This window comes from Chenopodium album, chromosome 15 (genome assembly GCF_948465745.1).
Source record: "Chenopodium album chromosome 15, dcCheAlbu1.1, whole genome shotgun sequence".
Taxonomy (NCBI): domain Eukaryota; kingdom Viridiplantae; phylum Streptophyta; class Magnoliopsida; order Caryophyllales; family Amaranthaceae; genus Chenopodium; species Chenopodium album.
The window spans coordinates 15,673,931-15,692,084 of NC_137848.1; the positions used below are offsets into that span (position 1 = coordinate 15,673,931).

Here is an 18,154-nt window from a genome sequence, read left to right on the forward strand (position 1 = left end):
AAAGAGGGATAATGAAGAGCAAAGGAGAGAGAAAAAACAGAAATAAAAAAAAAACTAGAGCAGGAGGAGAGAGAAAAAAATAAGAGAGGTAACAAATTTTAAACTTTCACATGTGTATATTAGGCCACAACCACCGCCATTCAATAACTTATTGTAAATCGACTTTTTTAAAACTTTTGTGCCAAAAAAAATATGATATAAAAAAATAAATTTATATGATATTATTTTAGAATTATAATCTAATAATTTTTTTAAATAAAATTATAATTCAATTTGTACATCTGAAATATTGGTATTTTATCGAAAATAAAATTCTAAACTAACAATTTTAAACTAAAATTCTATCCAAATAAAATTCTAAACTAACTTTTTTTTTTATCTTAAGAAGTCTATTTAAATCTATCCAACGTGGCGCGACACTTGGCGAAAAAATGGAACACCAAGTGTTGCTGCCTCGTGACCTGACTAAAAGTTTAGCTTTATATATTAGTTATATGATTCCCTGTATTTTTTGCTCTACATTTTTTTTTGCGTTTGTATTTTATTACTCTCTCCATTTTAATTTAAGTATCTCAGTTTGACTTTGACACTATTTACATGCACCGTTTTGACCAATGTTTGTGCTTTATACGTAAGATAAAATATAATCAATAAGTACTTGTTAGAAATCTTAGAATCGTCTCAAAGCATAATTTTCAAATATCAACTATTTACTGCATTCATTTCAAAATGATGTTCCTATTTACGTAAATTGATGCAAGTTTTTGTAAATTCTGGACCGTGAATATATTTAATCTCACGCTAGCAAAAATTAGAAATGCTATATACTTCATCTGTTTCTGAAAGTTCGACTTACTTTGCATTTTCGCAGTCTCCAATAAACATCTTTGACTATGAATATCTTCGGCTATGTATAAGTGAAAATTATAAAAAGTTGATATTTGAAAATCATACTTTGAATCATATAACTAATAATATAGAGCTAAATTTTTAGCCAGGCCATGAGACAGTGATATATGGGGTTCCAATTTTTCGCCAAGTGTAGCACCACGTTGGATAGATTAAGATAGACTTCATAAGATTAAAAAAAATAATAATAAGTTATGAATTCTATTTTCAATCAAATTTGGATAGAATTTTAGGATAAAATTGTTAGTTTAGAGTTTTATTTTCGATGAAATACCGATATTTCAGATGTATATATTGAATTTTAATTTTATTCAAAATAAATTTTAGATTATAATTCTCAAAAAATATCATATAAATTTATTTTTTCTATATCATAATATTTTTTGGAGCGGAGGAAATAGTTCAAAACTTAAAACATCCATTTTTAATATATCAATACTAATCGGTTAAAATAGTATACTTTACAATCATATAACTAATATATAAAGCTAAGCTTTTAGCCAGGCCACGAGATAACGACACTTGACATTCCAACTTTTTGCCAGGTGTCGTGCCACGTAGGCAACAATTAACTATAATTATGATACGTAAGATTTATTTGAATTTTTTTTTGTAAAATTATGATAAAAAGGTAGGATAAAAAATTAAAGTTATTTTAGAGTTTTATTTTCAATGAAATTTAGATACATTTAGGCCCCGTTCTCTTCACCTTATTTTTGCTGAACTGAAATTATTTTTACTGAAACAAAATTATATTTGCTGAACTTAAATTATTTTTACTGAACTTAAATTAATTTTACTGAACTGAAATTATTTTTGCTGAAGTGAAATTATTTTTACTGATTTTCTATTGAAATTCTTCTTTAAGAAAACTGAATTTTACTGAACTGAGTTATATTTACTGAATTGAAATTATTTTTACTGAACTGAAATTAATTACTGAACTGAATTTATTTTTACTGAAATGAAATTATTTTTACTTAATATTATTTTTTTAAGGTGAAGAGAACAGAGCCTTAGTAGGATTAAAAAAGTTATTTTAGAGTTTTATTTTCAATAAAATTTAGTTTAAAATTTTATTTTCAATAAAATACCAATATTTCTATACAAATGACAGATCCATATACGTATAGAAGTAAAAAAATAAAATATCAAAGACACATGTACTTATATATACCTGTAGACACCCATTTGTGTCTCCCCAAAATCAAACCCAGTGATGAATACCTTTTGCGTCAAATGATAATCGAATAAGGTGAAAGTGTGAAAGGTCAGGTGTTGCGGTTGGTTATAATTAAAAATTCTTTCTTTCTTTTTTCGAAAAACAACTCTATTTTATGAAAATAGCCAATCCAGTTTAGTTTGGTCCACGACAGAGGTCCAATAATAGTGTAGTTGGATGGGGCTTGCAAAGAGCTTTCCAACGATATATTATGAGCCCAATTCCGATGAATAATGAGGAAGTTATGGCCAAAATACTAAAATGGGCCCGGTTTGATCTTTACATGCGGCCCGATGATCTAGGGGAGGGCCCAATGTTAATGTTTATTCCTAAAGTTATTAGAATTAATTATAGTCTTCTAGAATTCTCTAGAAGGTTCTCTTAAGTCCTAATAAAATTAGAATTAATAATTATATTTTGAAAAGTTTTACTTGGAATAAAATATTATTTTATACGATTTCAGTTTTCATACGGACTTTACAAGTCAATTTTGATTGATAAGTGGACTCCGTGTTTGAAAGTGCGTAGGAATCCAGGCTGTCGCCAAACGACAGGCCTATCGCTACGCGACAAGTTTGGTTTTACGGCGACAGCGTGGAGTTTTATTCCTTATCAAATTCTACCTATTTCCGAACTGTTTTCTTATAAATAGGGTCCTGAACCTCCGTTTTTAATCATCAACAATCATCAAAAACAATTAATTCTCATTCTACAATCAATCTATTCTCTAAATTCTCTCTAAGCTCTCATCTCTCTAGCTTTTCACAAACACAATTTCGCATACACGAGATCTAGAAACACCTAGCCAAGTTCGAAGTTGCCTTCGCCCTAGGCGTGAAAGGTTATAATTTATGAGGGTTTGGTCCCAAACCTCTATTTCAATTATTTAATTTGATTGTTTGATTTCATATTTTCCTTGAAGTTACTAACGCGTGTATTTTTGTTATTAGAAAGAGATACGAGGCATCAAAGTATGTAGTCTTATTGCTCTATTCTTGTAGAAAGCATGTTTAAAATTATTGATTCCTAGCATCATGTTAGGATGTTATTATTGCTTTCTAGTATCATGTTTAGGGTGCTTCCTATGCTTTCTAATATCATATCAATATCATGTTAGTGCCATGTTAGGTTTAAGCTTTGATCTTTATTGTTTAGTGACATGCTAGGGTTTGTTATTAATCTTGTTAGTATCATGCCTAGGATCTTGCTATTAATATTATGCTTTAGCGTTGTTATGATTATTATTATGATGATTATTATTATGTTGCTTGATATATTTTATTATTGTTATTGCTTGATCACGCCTTTTATTCATGTTTAAAGGGAATTTGCACTTGTAATCACGCTTAATAAGATAATTAATAATCTTGTTTAGGCTAATATGATTATAACTCAAGTGATCGCCAATAATAGTTTTGTTTGTGCATAAATATTCAACCTACATAGATAAACAGGTTTATGGTTAACCTAATGTTTGCATGTTAGTCAGAAAGCGCACATGAATACGAGAAGAATAAAGTAGAGGCCTATTTTATAGGGCAGGTTCAATCTCTTTTAGGTTGGATTTGTACCTTCATCCCCGAACCCTATTTGGTTCAAGACCTTTTTGGAGTTGACGATCTCATGGATCGTTAAGGGGTGTAACCTTCACCCTGTGAACGGTTTACAAGTTCTTAAACTTGTTGGCGACTCTTTTGCTCTAGCTTCCTTCCCTTTGGACGCCACCATACTTAAGTGTATGATCACAGTGGGGTTCAAGCTTGGGGTTAATGCTTGAAATATTCCCTACAATACCGTTTTCTTAAGTCTTAACATGTAACCAGCCTTTCGCTAGATATTCAGATTAAATTAAAAGAGATCACAGGTTTAGTCGGCCGTTCTTTTTGGTTGTACATTATTAATACCCATAAACAGACAAGTCTGATTGTCAAATGATTATTAATCTATGAGTAGAAAATTCATATAACATATATATTTTAGATAAAATTGTTTTATTTTAAAATTTAATAAACAACCCGAACATCACACTGGGCACAAAACTAGTTTTTTAATAAGGGGAATCTAACAAGATCCCATATGCTAATTCATTTATATTGTATAATTCATTAAATGTGGTCAAAGTTATTTTATTTTGACCCCTTGAATAGTGAGTCACTTTCAGAAACAAAGGTAGTATTAAAAATGTTTTCACCAAAACGAATCAAATCAGAACCCTTATGATTATATTTGTTCTTATATTTTGAGAAAAATTTAGAAGATTATTTCTTATTTTTAAAAGTTAAAATATTCCAGACAGGAATATCAATGTGAAACAGAGGGAGTATAGTTTATATACTCATTGATAATTAAAAATATAATTAGTTAAAGTTGTGCATTGGCAAGCGTGCTAATCAAATTGGGGCACTTAAATAAAATTAAAGGGAGTACTTGCTCTATTTACTACAGAGTATTTTTCTCCTCACTGGTGTTCCTCTCAAATCATATTTTAATATTAATTATATTTTTTGTCGTCCCCACTTATACTCACTTTTGAATTTTTAATTTTTCAACCCAACCCCACTTCTATCATATTTTATTACTCTGTACTTTCTAGTTTTCTACTCCGTATTATTTATCTTAAAGCTCCATCCATGGAGAAATGGATCAAGTAATAAAATACAGAGAGAGTAATGCATAGTAAAATCATAAGTAAAAGCTTAATAGTTTTAAATACTTCATATAATTTTTTCGGTTTTTTTCTTTTTAATTAATTATTTATTTATTTATTTTAAGCGGCTTACTAGATCACATGATCCCCACTCAAACCTGTAACACCCTCAAATCTCCCTCTACGGAAATACTAGTATAATACGTATAATTATACCGTAGAGATAGACTTAGGCGTATTACCGTCGCGTGATTATGCAAGGCTACTCAAACTTACTAAACAAAACCAATACTTTGTAGCGGAATACTTCAATACTCTTCTTTTATTAATAATAGACTATAAATAGTAACTATTGTCATGAGTACTCAAAAATAAACATCAAAACCAACATTTTCCTAATGTAGGTGAAACCATTCCCAGGACTCCAAATGCTCAATTATTAACTCCACCTGAAATTAATCAACACTACTTACCATTAAGGTAAACAGGACGAACCAAAACAAAACAAGAAATACGGATTAACAAAATATGCTAAGTACGATATGTGCAAGATAATTAAACTCAATTTATTAGCAAACATGCTTTTGAAATCAATTCCATCCTTTCCAATAATTTAACCAATAATTCCAACTCAAAATTCCAAAACCAATTTCAATAATCAATATCAATAGTCAATTCAATAAACCAATTCCTCTTTAAAATCCAATTCCTTTTAAAACCAATTCCTTTTAATCCAATTTCTCACCCAAGTGTGCACACCCCCCAAGCTAGTCTCCTCATATTACAAGGCTATTCTTGAGAAAAGACCCGATCATACAAAGTCCAAGGCCTTATCAATAAACCAAATCCGCGTAGTGGGATTACCAACATGCTTGTAAAGCATTAATAATAATAATTCAATAAATCCTCTTTAAATCCAATAATTCCAACTTTTAATAATAATAATTCAAACTCCTTTTTATTTAATTCCACATGCTTTCAAAATCAAACCTTTTAAACATGAATAATAATTTTAATTATTTAAAACATGATATAAATTCAATACTCCAATTTATTTATCAAAACCAATTTATTTAAACATGTTTTTATTTCATAAATCATAATTCAATTTACTTTAATTCAATCATCATAAAATCATTCAAACATGCTTATTCAAACCAATCACTTTCAAGGTATCTAGCCACCTAACGTACCTTGATTCTTGCTTAGCAAAAACACACAAAAAGAACCTCAAGAATCTTGATCGAATACACCCTACAAATAAATATAACCTTAATAAATATAAGGTTAAGAAATAATCACAATAATTAAATTAAAACCCCCCCAACTATATGTACATGAACCTTTTAAATTAATTTTCATAAACATGATTAAAAATATGATTTTATATAATTAAAACTACTCATAATAATTTTTATAAATCCCCCATAATAATAATAATAATGATTGAATAAGAGAAGAGAAAAAGAAAAGATAAGAAACCAAGGAAAAGAGAAAAATTGGATTTGCGTTAGAAAGAATAGGCAGAACTTGCAGAGGCTGTAACTCAGTTGATATAACTCTGAATTGGGTGATTCTTGAGCCTAACCTCAAGGATTTTTTGAGAGGAACAATCTTCTGTGAAACATCAATACCCCAAAAACTGACCAGAAGTGCCCAAAAATTGGCTTCAAAGATAAACGAGATGATTTATGTAAAAAGAGGAGAAGCAAAAAGAAGAGAATTGGTGTGGAGAATGTGAGAGGTATGGAATGGTATTTATAGGCTAGCTCATGCAAGAATTATGGCAAGAGAATGTGGGAAGAATTATGGCAAGTAGGGTTTATGGAATTACTTGGAGAAGTGAATGAGAGGAATATGGAAAGTTTTGATATTAAGGTGATTGTGTTAATAAAATATGGAAGGTATGTTTGTCATGAAAAATAATATGGCAAGGAAGATTACTTGGAGATAATTAAAAATACAATTTACCAAAATAATTTCTCCCAAAATAATACAAGAGGGCCGAAAATCTTGAGCTTTCCATAGCTCAGATTTTCGGATTCCCTTAGTAGTATTTAGGAAGATTTTTGCTCGGTTTAAGGAATAAAAATAATTGTGTAAATAATATAGAATAATTAATTAAATAATTAATTAATTATTTACCAATTATTCACCAATAAATAACTAAGAAAATCAGATTTTCTATACATAGAAAATCAGATTTTCTATACATAGAAAATCCGAATTTCCTAGCTAAATAAATGGGAATTTTCGGCCATTTAATATAATTAATAAAATATAATTTTGCTTTAATTAAAATATCCAAAATATATATAAATAATCCGGCTTTTAAAATAAGATAAATGAATGATAAATCTTATCCAAAATAATAATTAGATTTCAAAATACTTTTGGCGCCAAAATTTAAATATCATTTTTGCTCCAAATAATAAATTTACTAAAATACCCTTTTTATAAAATAATTCCTAATTAATTAATTAGAAAATACGGGGTATTACAAAACCATACACCCTCCGGGTATTTTTTTTTTTAGTGGCTCGTCTACTTTCACATCCCTTACTTTGACATAAATTATCTACCCAGTGTCTTTTTTTTTTTTTAATCATAGTTTTAATTTCACAACAAACTCCACTCACATACAGAGAAATATTTTAACAAATTTTAATCAATCGCATAAAATTTATCGTTGGTTAAAGTGATGCAATTGAAAAAAAAAAAGAAAAAAAAACCAAAGAGAGTATTTTATATATTAATATTTTTGTCCTTTATATTTGCCCCATTTAATTTTTCACATTTTACAAAATAAAAAAAAAAATTTCTATAACTTCGCATATGCCAGAATCATATAAATGTGATAACCTAAACGAATTAGTGATAATTTGTGATTAGAGTTTTTAAATATTCCTCGTACATCATGAAAATATATGGAGTAATAAGCAAATAAATAGAGACACGTGAAGTAATATAGAGTATGACCATGTTCTTTTGAACTTCTAGGCAGGGTAGAACAATTTCACTTAGCGAAATAGAGCAAAACAAGTTACTTGACACGTGTCGGCTTGTGATTTGTCAAAAAATAAAAAAAAATGAAAAGTTAATTTTTTAAAAAGAAAAAATAAATAAAATTAATAATTATTTAAAAACCACCACTAGCCCAAGCCTTCCCTGCCGCCCCTACACCCCTTGCCCCGTGGCTCCAGTCACCCAGACCCCCAACCCCAGCACCACCGCCGACGTCGGCGGCGCGCCTGCACCCCTTCCCCTAAACCACCTAACACCTTTGAAAAATAAATAAAAAAAAACCCCACCAGCCTAAGCACCCATCACGGCAGCGCACTCCCACCAGCTTGACGCCTGTCGACCTCTCAATGAGCGACGCGCCGTGCTGCTACGATCGTCGTACCCATTTCCTTAAACACGTCGACCTCCGTATCCCCACCCAGATCCACCGCATAAATGTCCCGCCTCCCCGAAATGAACCCCCTCCCTGATTCGCCGACCCCAAAACATTAAACCCTACCCAAAACAACCCAGATCGAAAACCAAACGGGAAGTGAAGATGGGTAGGGTGAGTTTCACCGGCGAGAAAGGGGAGAAATTTGCCGGCAGGAGAAGGGGGAAATGAGTCGCCCAGCCCGAGAGTGGCCCAGCTCGGCGCCGGCGGTTATTCAGCGGTAGGGCTGGCGGTCGCAGTGGTTGGGTTGGTTGGTTTTTTTTTTTTTAATTTACTTTTTGTTTTTTTATTAATTTTAGACAAATCAAGTTGTGACACGTGTAATCTAAACTTAATAAAAAAAATTAACGTCTTCTACCGGTTACTGGTCACCCGGGACCATTTAAAGCGGATTGATATTAAAGGTGGGATTATTTAAAAATATGCCAAAGGTAGGATTATTTTTGCGGACGCCCCAATGGTGGGATTATTCCGGACAATTTTTTCTATTGATAATTAAAAATATAATTAGTCAAAGTTGTGAATTGGCAAGTGTGCCAATCAAATTGAGGCACTAAAATAAAAATAAAGGGAGTACTTGCTCCATTTTTTTTTGAAATTTTTTTAACAATATTTTATTATAGAGTATTTTTCTCCTCGCTGGTGTTCCTCTCAAATCATATTTTAATATTTTTTATATTCTTTGTCGTCCCCACTTATACTCACTTTTGCATTTTCAGATTTTTTTTTTTGTTTTTTAATTTTTTAACCCAACCCAACTTCTATCATATTTTATTACTCCGTACTTTCTAGTTTTCTACTCCGTATTATTTATCTTAAAAACTCCGTCCATGAAGAAATGGACCAAGTAAAAGCTTAATTTTTTTAAATATAATTTTTCCAGTTTTTTTTAAGTGGCTCACTAGATCATATGATTAGTGGCATATCCAGGAATTTCGAACTGTGGGTTCCGAATCTTAAAAAAAAAAAAAACTATGATCATATATTAATTAAATATTCAATACATACATTCAAATTTTTTTATTACAAATGGATGGATAACACAATTTTTTTTGTTTTTTTTTAAAAAAAAAAAAAAAAAAAAACTACAAAAGCATTCTTTGAGTTTTCATACTTTGAAAGCGTGCTAATACATTACTACTTCTATAATTCTATTGCAAAAAATCAATATTACACATAAAACAAAAATCCGTCCCCAATAAACACAAAATTGACAATGTAAACTTCTTCTAATTATCAATTAAAAGACCAAGTAAAAATTTAAAATTCAAAGTTTCTACAAAAAATGGAATCGAACCCAGGACCTAAGAGGAGCCTCGCTGCTCTAACGGTCACACCCTTAATTTGACATAAATTATCTACCCAGTATCATTTTTTTTATTATAGTATTAATTTCACAACAAACTCCACTCACATACAGAGTAGTATTTTAACAACTTTTAATCAATCTCATAAAATTTATTGTTGGTCAAAGTGATGCAACTGAAAAAAAAAAAAAAAAAAAAAACCAAAGGGATCATAGTACTTTATATATTAATATTTTTGTCCTTTATATTTGCCTCATTGAATTTTTCACATTTTACAAAATTAAAAAAAAAAAGATGAAAATTTCTAGAACTTCACACATGCTAGAATCATAAAAATGTGATAATTTGTGATTAGAGTTTTTAAATATTACTCGTACATCATGAAAATATATGGAGTAACAAGCAAACAAATAGAGACACGGGAAGAAGTAATATAGAGTATGACCATGTTATTTTGAACTTCTAGCCAGATTTTAACAGAACAGAATAAGTATCAACAGAGTATGACAGAACAATTTTATTTAGCGAAGCAGAGCAGGACAGAGCTCGGTAAAATAGATTTCAATAGAGCACAACAGCTCTAAAGAATAGGGGCATGATAAAGGTAAAAATGATGAAATTAACATACAACAGCTACTTCCGACTACAGGACAACTTTTTAGACGCAGTAAAATTTTCCGGTATATTATACTCGTATGCAGCTGTAAACTCAACTGGGAAAACACAAACAAAATACAGATCACATCCCCCCAAATTTTGCAGCAGCTTCACCATTTCCTGCTTCCATGACCTCACTATAGTAGAATGAATCATTCACTCTACTGACCCAATTTGTCCGCCATTTCTGCAACCTTCCACAATGCTTCTCTCTTACCACATTTTCTTCCTTCTTTCTCTGTTTCTCTTTCTCTCTCCTCCTCTGTCTTCTGCCACCACCAACCTCGTACTCCCCCATCAACACCCTGACCCTGAAGCTGTTGCTCAAGATGTTCACAGGTATTTTTTCTTTTCTTCATTTTACTCGAAAATTTCATCTGGGTTTTTCTTAGAAACTCAAACATTGATCTAGGTAGTGATTTGTTTCATTAATGCATGCATTGTGTAAACACTTTTCTCGCTTGAGCAATTTATCGAACATCTAATGTGCTTAATGTGCTTAATGTGCTTAGAATTACTAGCATTTTGCTTTCTATTTTAGCTTCTTTACTTAAATTGGCAACTTGTATATTCTATGAAAAACTGAGTTCACAATTGGGGACAACCCCGGCTCGAATCCAGATTAGTCGGAAGACTAGTAGGCTTTGAATTACCAATTAGTCAGATTCTAGTAAAAGTGTCACTGACTTTATTGTATTCAATTACAGAATGGTGAATGCCTCACTTGTAAGAAGACAAATGCTTGAAGATTCCAAGCACACACCTTCATCCTCTTGCTTAACCGGCAACCCAATAGACGACTGCTGGCGGTGCGACCCACATTGGGCATCGAACCGCCAGAAGTTAGCCGATTGCGGCATTGGCTTCGGCCAATCCGCACTAGGCGGAAAAGGGGGTCAGATCTATGTAGTCACTGACTCATCCGACTCTGATCCAGTAAACCCGAAACCGGGTACGCTTAGGTATGGTGTGCTCCAGGATGAACCCTTGTGGATTGTTTTTTCGAGTGACATGACAATCAAGCTCAAATATGAGCTAATTGTTAGTAGTTACAAAACTATTGATGGTCGAGGAGCGAATGTACACATTACAGGTGGTGGGTGCATCACACTACAGTATGTATCGAATATTATCATACACAACATCCATGTGCATAACTGTGTTCCTGCCGGAAATGCGCTTGTACGGTCGAGTCCTACTCATGTAGGGTACCGGTCGAAATCGGACGGTGATGGGATGACAATTTTTGGGTCAAGTAATATTTGGATTGATCATTGCTCTTTATCTTCCTGTACTGATGGGCTGATTGATGCTACTGTGGGGACCACAGCTCTCACCATTTCTAACAGTCATTTTACTCACCATAACGATGTTATGTTGCTTGGTAATAGTGATGGCCATGTGTTGGATGAGGGAATGCAGGTATAATTTCTTATTCAATGTATCTTCTTATTTTACCGTTTATAATTTCGAGAGATTGTTATATGCATCTGAATGCACCGTATACCCATGAGTATTTTGTTCTCATTTTGAGGATTGTTTTTCATTTAATCATCAAATGAGGAGATAAAACTAACCTTAGGTTAGTTAGGTGTACGGTGCACCTGGATGTTTATAACAAATTCTATTTCACTTTGGTGTCCTGTTCCGTGTTTGTTTCAATGAGTTGAGATGGTAAAAACAGTTTTCACTTTAGCAACCCGACTCTAATGTGGTTGTGACATTTTGTTGATTGTGTAAAAACAGGTGACATTGGCTTTTAATGTGTTTGGAGAGGGAGTAGTGCAAAGGATGCCTAGGTGTAGAAGAGGGTATGTGCATGTAGTTAACAATGATTTCAGGTATTGGGAGATTTATGTAATTGGAGGGAGTGATAACCCCACAATCAATAGCCAAGGTAACCGGTACACAGCCCCGGCCAACCCGTATATAAAGGAGGTTAGACAATTCGTACTTTTTGTCTTACCGCATTTGTTTTGGCTTCTTTGCTATTAATTTTTTTAATGCCTTCAAAAAATTGTTAATTTGATTTTCCGCCCTTCTTGTCGGCTGATTTAAGTTTAATACTTGCATCTAAATCCGTTGTCATTTAAAATAATGCGTGTTTACGAATTGAAAAGTTAGTTAGGTGTTAAGATTTTACTTTATGGAAAGGAGTAGCTAGACAGTGAAGATATTTCAAGATGGCACAAAACAGTTTTTTGAACTATTTCACTTGAAGTAATTTACTCGGTGTATCTTTTACCTTAAATGCTTGATAAATACAGAGTATGGAGTATTATAGCTTTTTAAGGGAAACAAAGAGCTTGTTTATTTTGTTCAGTTTTAGAGATTGTTTCTTGAGTTTGTTTGTAGTATTATTGTTTATGAATTGGCTAGGAAGGGACCCACAAAAATATATGATAGACAAAATTTTGGACTTTTGAGAACAAGGACAACTGGTTCAACCAATTGAGGCTTTAAATAAAGACCTTTAAAAATTGGAATCTCATGTCAGTTCTCACTTCTCAGATATGTAGTCATACTGTCTTAGTCTACCCAGTGGATGTGGGCCTGTCTGAAGGTGCTTGACAGCATATATAGAGAATCTTTGCCACCTTTTTCCCCTAGGATTTATTATCATTATAATTAATTATAGTATTACTTAATATTCAGACTTCTAATTGTTGAACAGAATGTTATTGAGTTAATTATTTTTAAATTTGTATTGGAAAAATGTATGTTTGAATTAATTAATGAGTATTGTCAGGTTGTTCCAACAGATCAAGAACACTATCACAATTAAACAGTTACCATCTGTATTCTAAAAATATGTCAATTTTTTTCCCCAATCTATTAGTTTAAATTAGTGGGTTGTAAGGGGAAATCCGTCTACCTTTAAATCTCCAAAATTATCAATCTTGATATTATCCGCTCAAAATAGTTGTGGCGTCTGCCTTTTCATGATCTCCAATGAACTACGTTGGAAACCTTTAAAACACAATCCAACAATCTTACCTATCCTCCTATGCAGACCTAATAGCCCTACTGCCTCAAACCTAGTGTATCCACTTGGATGGCATTGCCTTTACTGTTTGTAATCTGCCCGTCAATTTCCTCATTGATGCTTCATCCTTGGCGTGATCCACAGCTATGACTGTGTATCATGTTATTTATGCACTAGTCACGGAGCTTGCTGTACAATGAAAATTTCATATCTGAATGGTGCACGGTTTCTTTATGAGGAATAAAATTTGCTTGAGAATAACATGATTTGTATATTAAATGAAACTTAATTCTGATTTGCTTGAGCTGAACACACAAGAATGTTCCCTATTTTATTTAGAAGTTTTTAGTCACCCTGGATGATATATTTGACTGTAAGATAGCAATTTAAAATGACATTAAATTATGAGTTAAAATGTTGAATTTGTAGGCATGACATCTCCTTACTTTGAGAGTTTGAGGCTTGGAGTTTGTTCTTACTATTTCTGACTTCAGGATTGAAAAGTGTGAATTTAGATTTCCGACTTTTATATTTAAGTTTTATGTGAGATTTTCCTCTTCCTTTCTCTTTAGAACAAGAAGAATTCTGTGAATTTGTTAATTAATGGACAGGGAAAAAATAAGTCTTTAATTGTAATGTTGGAATGTCATCAGGTGACAAGGCGTGTGGAATCAGGGGATAAGAATTGGGCAAGTTGGAACTGGAGGAGTGAAGGGGACATAATGTTAAATGGAGCATTCTTTGTGCCTTCTGGAAACGGTTTAACTTCGCAATATACTAAAGCCTCTAGTATTGCACCCAAATCTGCAGCAGCTATTGACCAGATTACCATGTATGCTGGTGCTTTTGGAGACCCCAGGTAACTGTTTAACTGATCCTAGCTCTTGATTTGTTTCATCTGATTATTACTTTTACTCTTACAAGTTATTCAAGATTATAATTTTTTTTTTTAAAAGCTAATTTTCTATAAATATATTGTTTCTTATTAGTTGTTACTGCTTCAAACAAAGATGAGGAATGTGTAAAGTGAATGAGAAAAAGTATAAGAAATCATAAATTTTTTCAATTTTACAGTATATTATTCTGCTCGGAGAGAAAACTGTGAAAAAGAATTTTGTTCTCTATAAGAATCATATCCATAGCCTACTTTTGGGGGTTTTTATCCCCAACGTACCTAACTATACCCTCGTCGTCCCATCGTCCGCTATGGTACTTGATATCCCTTGTTTTAAGAGACATTGCCAAATCACTCTCTAGCGTCCCTCACATGTACCAGGGATATTTTGAAGACGGAGAGAGTGACTACTGATTCCTCTGTGCATCATTTCTTTATACTTGTTATTGGTTATTCAGTCCCTTGCCTCTAGTTATATTAATTGTGTGTCTAGAATGTCAAATAGATTGGCTGTTTCAATTACTTTCCATTAAATGTGTACTCCTTTTCTTTTCCTGTTCAAAGCATACTTGACTATTAGTGTCTTTCCTCCAAATATCAGAAACTTGTACTTTCTAGCCAATAGATATTTGCACATTACTTTTAGGGATATATAATTGTATAAACTACTACTTTGCTTCGTTGACATCATCAATAACATGATACTCATAAAATGTACATAATCATTAAATAGGTTAGTAAACAATTGTAAAGGGGTAAAAAACAACTCTGCAAATTAGGATTTGGGCTTAGCTTCATAGCACAACACTAATGTAATCACACAAACCCTTGAAAAATACTTGTTCATTTTAATTTTATCAATTTCACTTTTTGTAAAGCTCCTCAAAAAGCTAATGCACAAAGTTAAAAGGTAAAGATTTTCTCTCCTTTGCCACTGGTTGTGTTATCAGAATTGGCCCATCATCCATGTGCTGATAAGGCCTTTCTTCCTGATAATGACAGTTGCTGACTTTTAGCTCATCCTTGGTCCACACATCTTAGCTCATATCTACATTTTAGGTTGTTTCTGATCAATGATTCTAATTTTTCTAATATTAAGCACATTTATGGAAGCATTATCTATATGGAAATATGAAAGAGTCTTTCATTTGTGGTTCATCAAACACATTCATAGAAAGTATGTGAAAACACGGTTAGTTTGCTGAGTCAATAGAGATATTTTAATTTCCAAGTGGTAGAAATATATTATGTGCAACTAGTAAACTACGACTACGAGTATAAATGAAGAACTTGCCTTTTTTTTTTTTTTTTTTTTTGACTAAAGAGCAACTACCTAGCCGCCATATAATAGCTCCATAAAATTATCCAACCAAACAAAACAAATTCCCTTTTCCATGCAAGTTAGAGCTCCTATGCTTATCTAGACTAACTAAACAGGAATTTCACGAGTAACAGGTTAGTCCTCCATGTGATATTTTTGTAACAATAGTAACAATTCACATGCAGAAAGAGGAAAAAGATTTACAATACAAATTATCTGGTCATATATTGGCCAATTCCCATTGTTTATATGAAAGTCCAAATGGTAATTATTGGCCTATTATTTCTAATCTTTCCATACAAGAAAGGTTTTTTAAAGATATAGACAATGTTTCCAAGGGCTTCAATGTTAAAACTAGCGATTGTAGTCTGATAAGATATTCTACTAGCAATCAGCCGTTTTTTGACCTGTTAGTGATTAGCTGCAAAGTTTAATAGACTGATAAGGTGAAAACTACTTTATTGTATTGATGCATTGAGCTTTTGATCTATATTACATAAGGAATTAGGGACTGCAGACTGCTAGATTTTAATATTCAAACTTTGCAGTCTGAAAGAAGTCCGACTCTTGAAGAATTTTCTTCAATCTGCGTCTTAATGCTCCAAATATTTACATTCTGCTCCACAAATTTGCCAACAATGGCAGCTAGGAATGTTCATTGTTCATTTGTATCCTTGTTCTGCTCCATGGGTATCTGGCTTAATACATTCAGTCCCTATAACTGAAGCCTAAGACGAAATTGATCCAAGTTTGAGGAAAATGATATAATTAGCAGTAGGGAATCAATTCTTATAGAGTTGTAGATTTCTCACATTAATCCAGTACTCTAGCTTCAGCATGGCAGGATGTAGATTTCTCATTCAAGCTTTATAATGAGATATAATTTATGTTTTTCCCATTAGGGCCATTTTACCACCCCTGTAAGGGCTGTAACCCCCCATGAGGCCTGATATGGATCTTTATGCCTGCTGCATGAAGTTTGCTGCCATCTTGAAGCAGAGTGTTTACTTCCATGTCACTTGACCCTAGACCCAACCAAGGCTTCCAAGCCCCGAACCACTCTCCTAATTCATCTCTACCAATATGTTTGGTGGTTTTAAGAAAAGCCATCTTATTTCCAGTTTTCCATAATTAAATTGTGCCCAAATCTTTTGTCCTGGCTTCAAAATATAATTTGGGGCAGCCATTCCAGATTTTGGGCGGTTGCCCACTTTAGTCTGCCATTGATAATTTTGGCACTTAGGTAGGTTGATGACCAAATGAAGCATTCTCTATGTGTAGACATTACCTATGATATGGCTGGGTCCTGGCTTTTGACCTTACTCCAGATATGTTTTTGGCCTGGCCCATGATCTGCTCTAAAGTTCACCACAATCATTTCACCTAATATTTCCTTTCATCTTGAGTATTATGGCTATCTTTGAATGATCGACAAATAAGATTGAAATTCTTTTGATTGGACAATTAGCTTATTCTTTCTTTAAGCTGGATGCCATGATTATTGCCACTGTGTCCTTTAATGCTTATTTTACTGAACTATTAATACTACTGTGAAAATAAGGAGATATTGCAATATTTATGAACCTTGATAGAAGGAAATGTTGCAAAATTTATGGAAAGGAAAAATAGTAGAAAGAATCTACTTGTCAAGTTGTGGAATGTTACAAGATTTAATTGAACTAGAACAGTTTGTGTAGTTAAAATACAGAGATTATTATGTAGAAGATGTAGCTATGCATTTGTGTGAAATTGTGGTGGTCGGTGGAAAAGTTTCCCAGCTTTTTATTTATCATAAAGTTGGGTTTGTAATAAAACATACTTCGTAGTTCGTTACGCGATCTTACCAAAGGATCTAGTTGTTTGCAACATAGTTATATGCCAATGGAGGGCTGAACCATGTTCTCCAAATCGAGCTAGGATTTTTTACTTGAGTTAAATCATCAGTTGACCTATTTTATGTATATAGACCATGTACTTCATGAACTAATTGATTTTTAACTTTTTATGCATACAGAGATGACACAAGCATGCCACAAGGCAGTGGAACAAGCACGAGTAGCAGCAGCCAGGCTAAATCTGGCTATGGATCCAGCTCCAGCTCTGGATCTGGATCCGATGGTGATACAGACTACTTTGGCATGATGTTTGGGAGTGGCGGAGCACCATCCTTATCTAAGGCCTCCATTTTCTTGGCTGTTGTTGTCGTTCTAATATTTTGCTTGATTACTAACCACGATAACTTGATGTCCTTAACATTATTATGTCTATAGTTATTAATCAAAACATTTAGACAAAAAACCCGGAAAAAAAAAAATTACCAATTTTCAGTAATGTCTGACGGCTTTGTAACTTAATCTGCTACCATGGGGGAAATTATTGAACAAAAGAACAGACCCCAAAGTAGTATGGGCTGAGCTGAACTGTACATTTTGTAACCCTGAGAAATGCCTAATCTAATCACTAATTAATTATTCTCGAATCTGTAATGTCACTACTCACTAATGTGCGTTTGAATCTTGTCTCCACTTCAACTTTTACCTTGTAACATACTCTAATTCATGTGAGGGCCATAAGGGTAGATAATGGATTTCATTAAATTGGATTAGACAAAATGGATTTGGTAATGCCAAAATTGGGCTAAATGGGGAAGTCATTGGCCTCCCAACATAAGCATGTACTTCTTACCAAGCAAAGCTTGGTCTAATGGCTAGTAGGTCCTTTTTTCCTTACCAACCAACCAACCCAAAAAAAAA

The 18,154-nt window shown here is 32.8% G+C and overlaps 1 protein-coding gene across 1 annotated transcript; it reads left to right on the top strand.

Annotated features, from left to right (window-relative positions):
* Positions 1–10,257: 10,257 nt before the first annotated feature.
* LOC145583012 (putative pectate lyase 18) lies at positions 10,258–17,880 on the top strand. The gene is made up of 5 exons (XM_081640109.1): positions 10,258–10,538; positions 10,907–11,621; positions 11,946–12,137; positions 13,839–14,044; positions 17,416–17,880. Exons 1-5 carry the CDS (start codon positions 10,402–10,404, stop codon positions 17,669–17,671), a joined length of 1,506 nt encoding a protein of 501 aa, XP_081496235.1. The 5' UTR covers positions 10,258–10,401; the 3' UTR covers positions 17,672–17,880.
* The last annotated feature ends 274 nt before the right edge of the window (positions 17,881–18,154 follow it).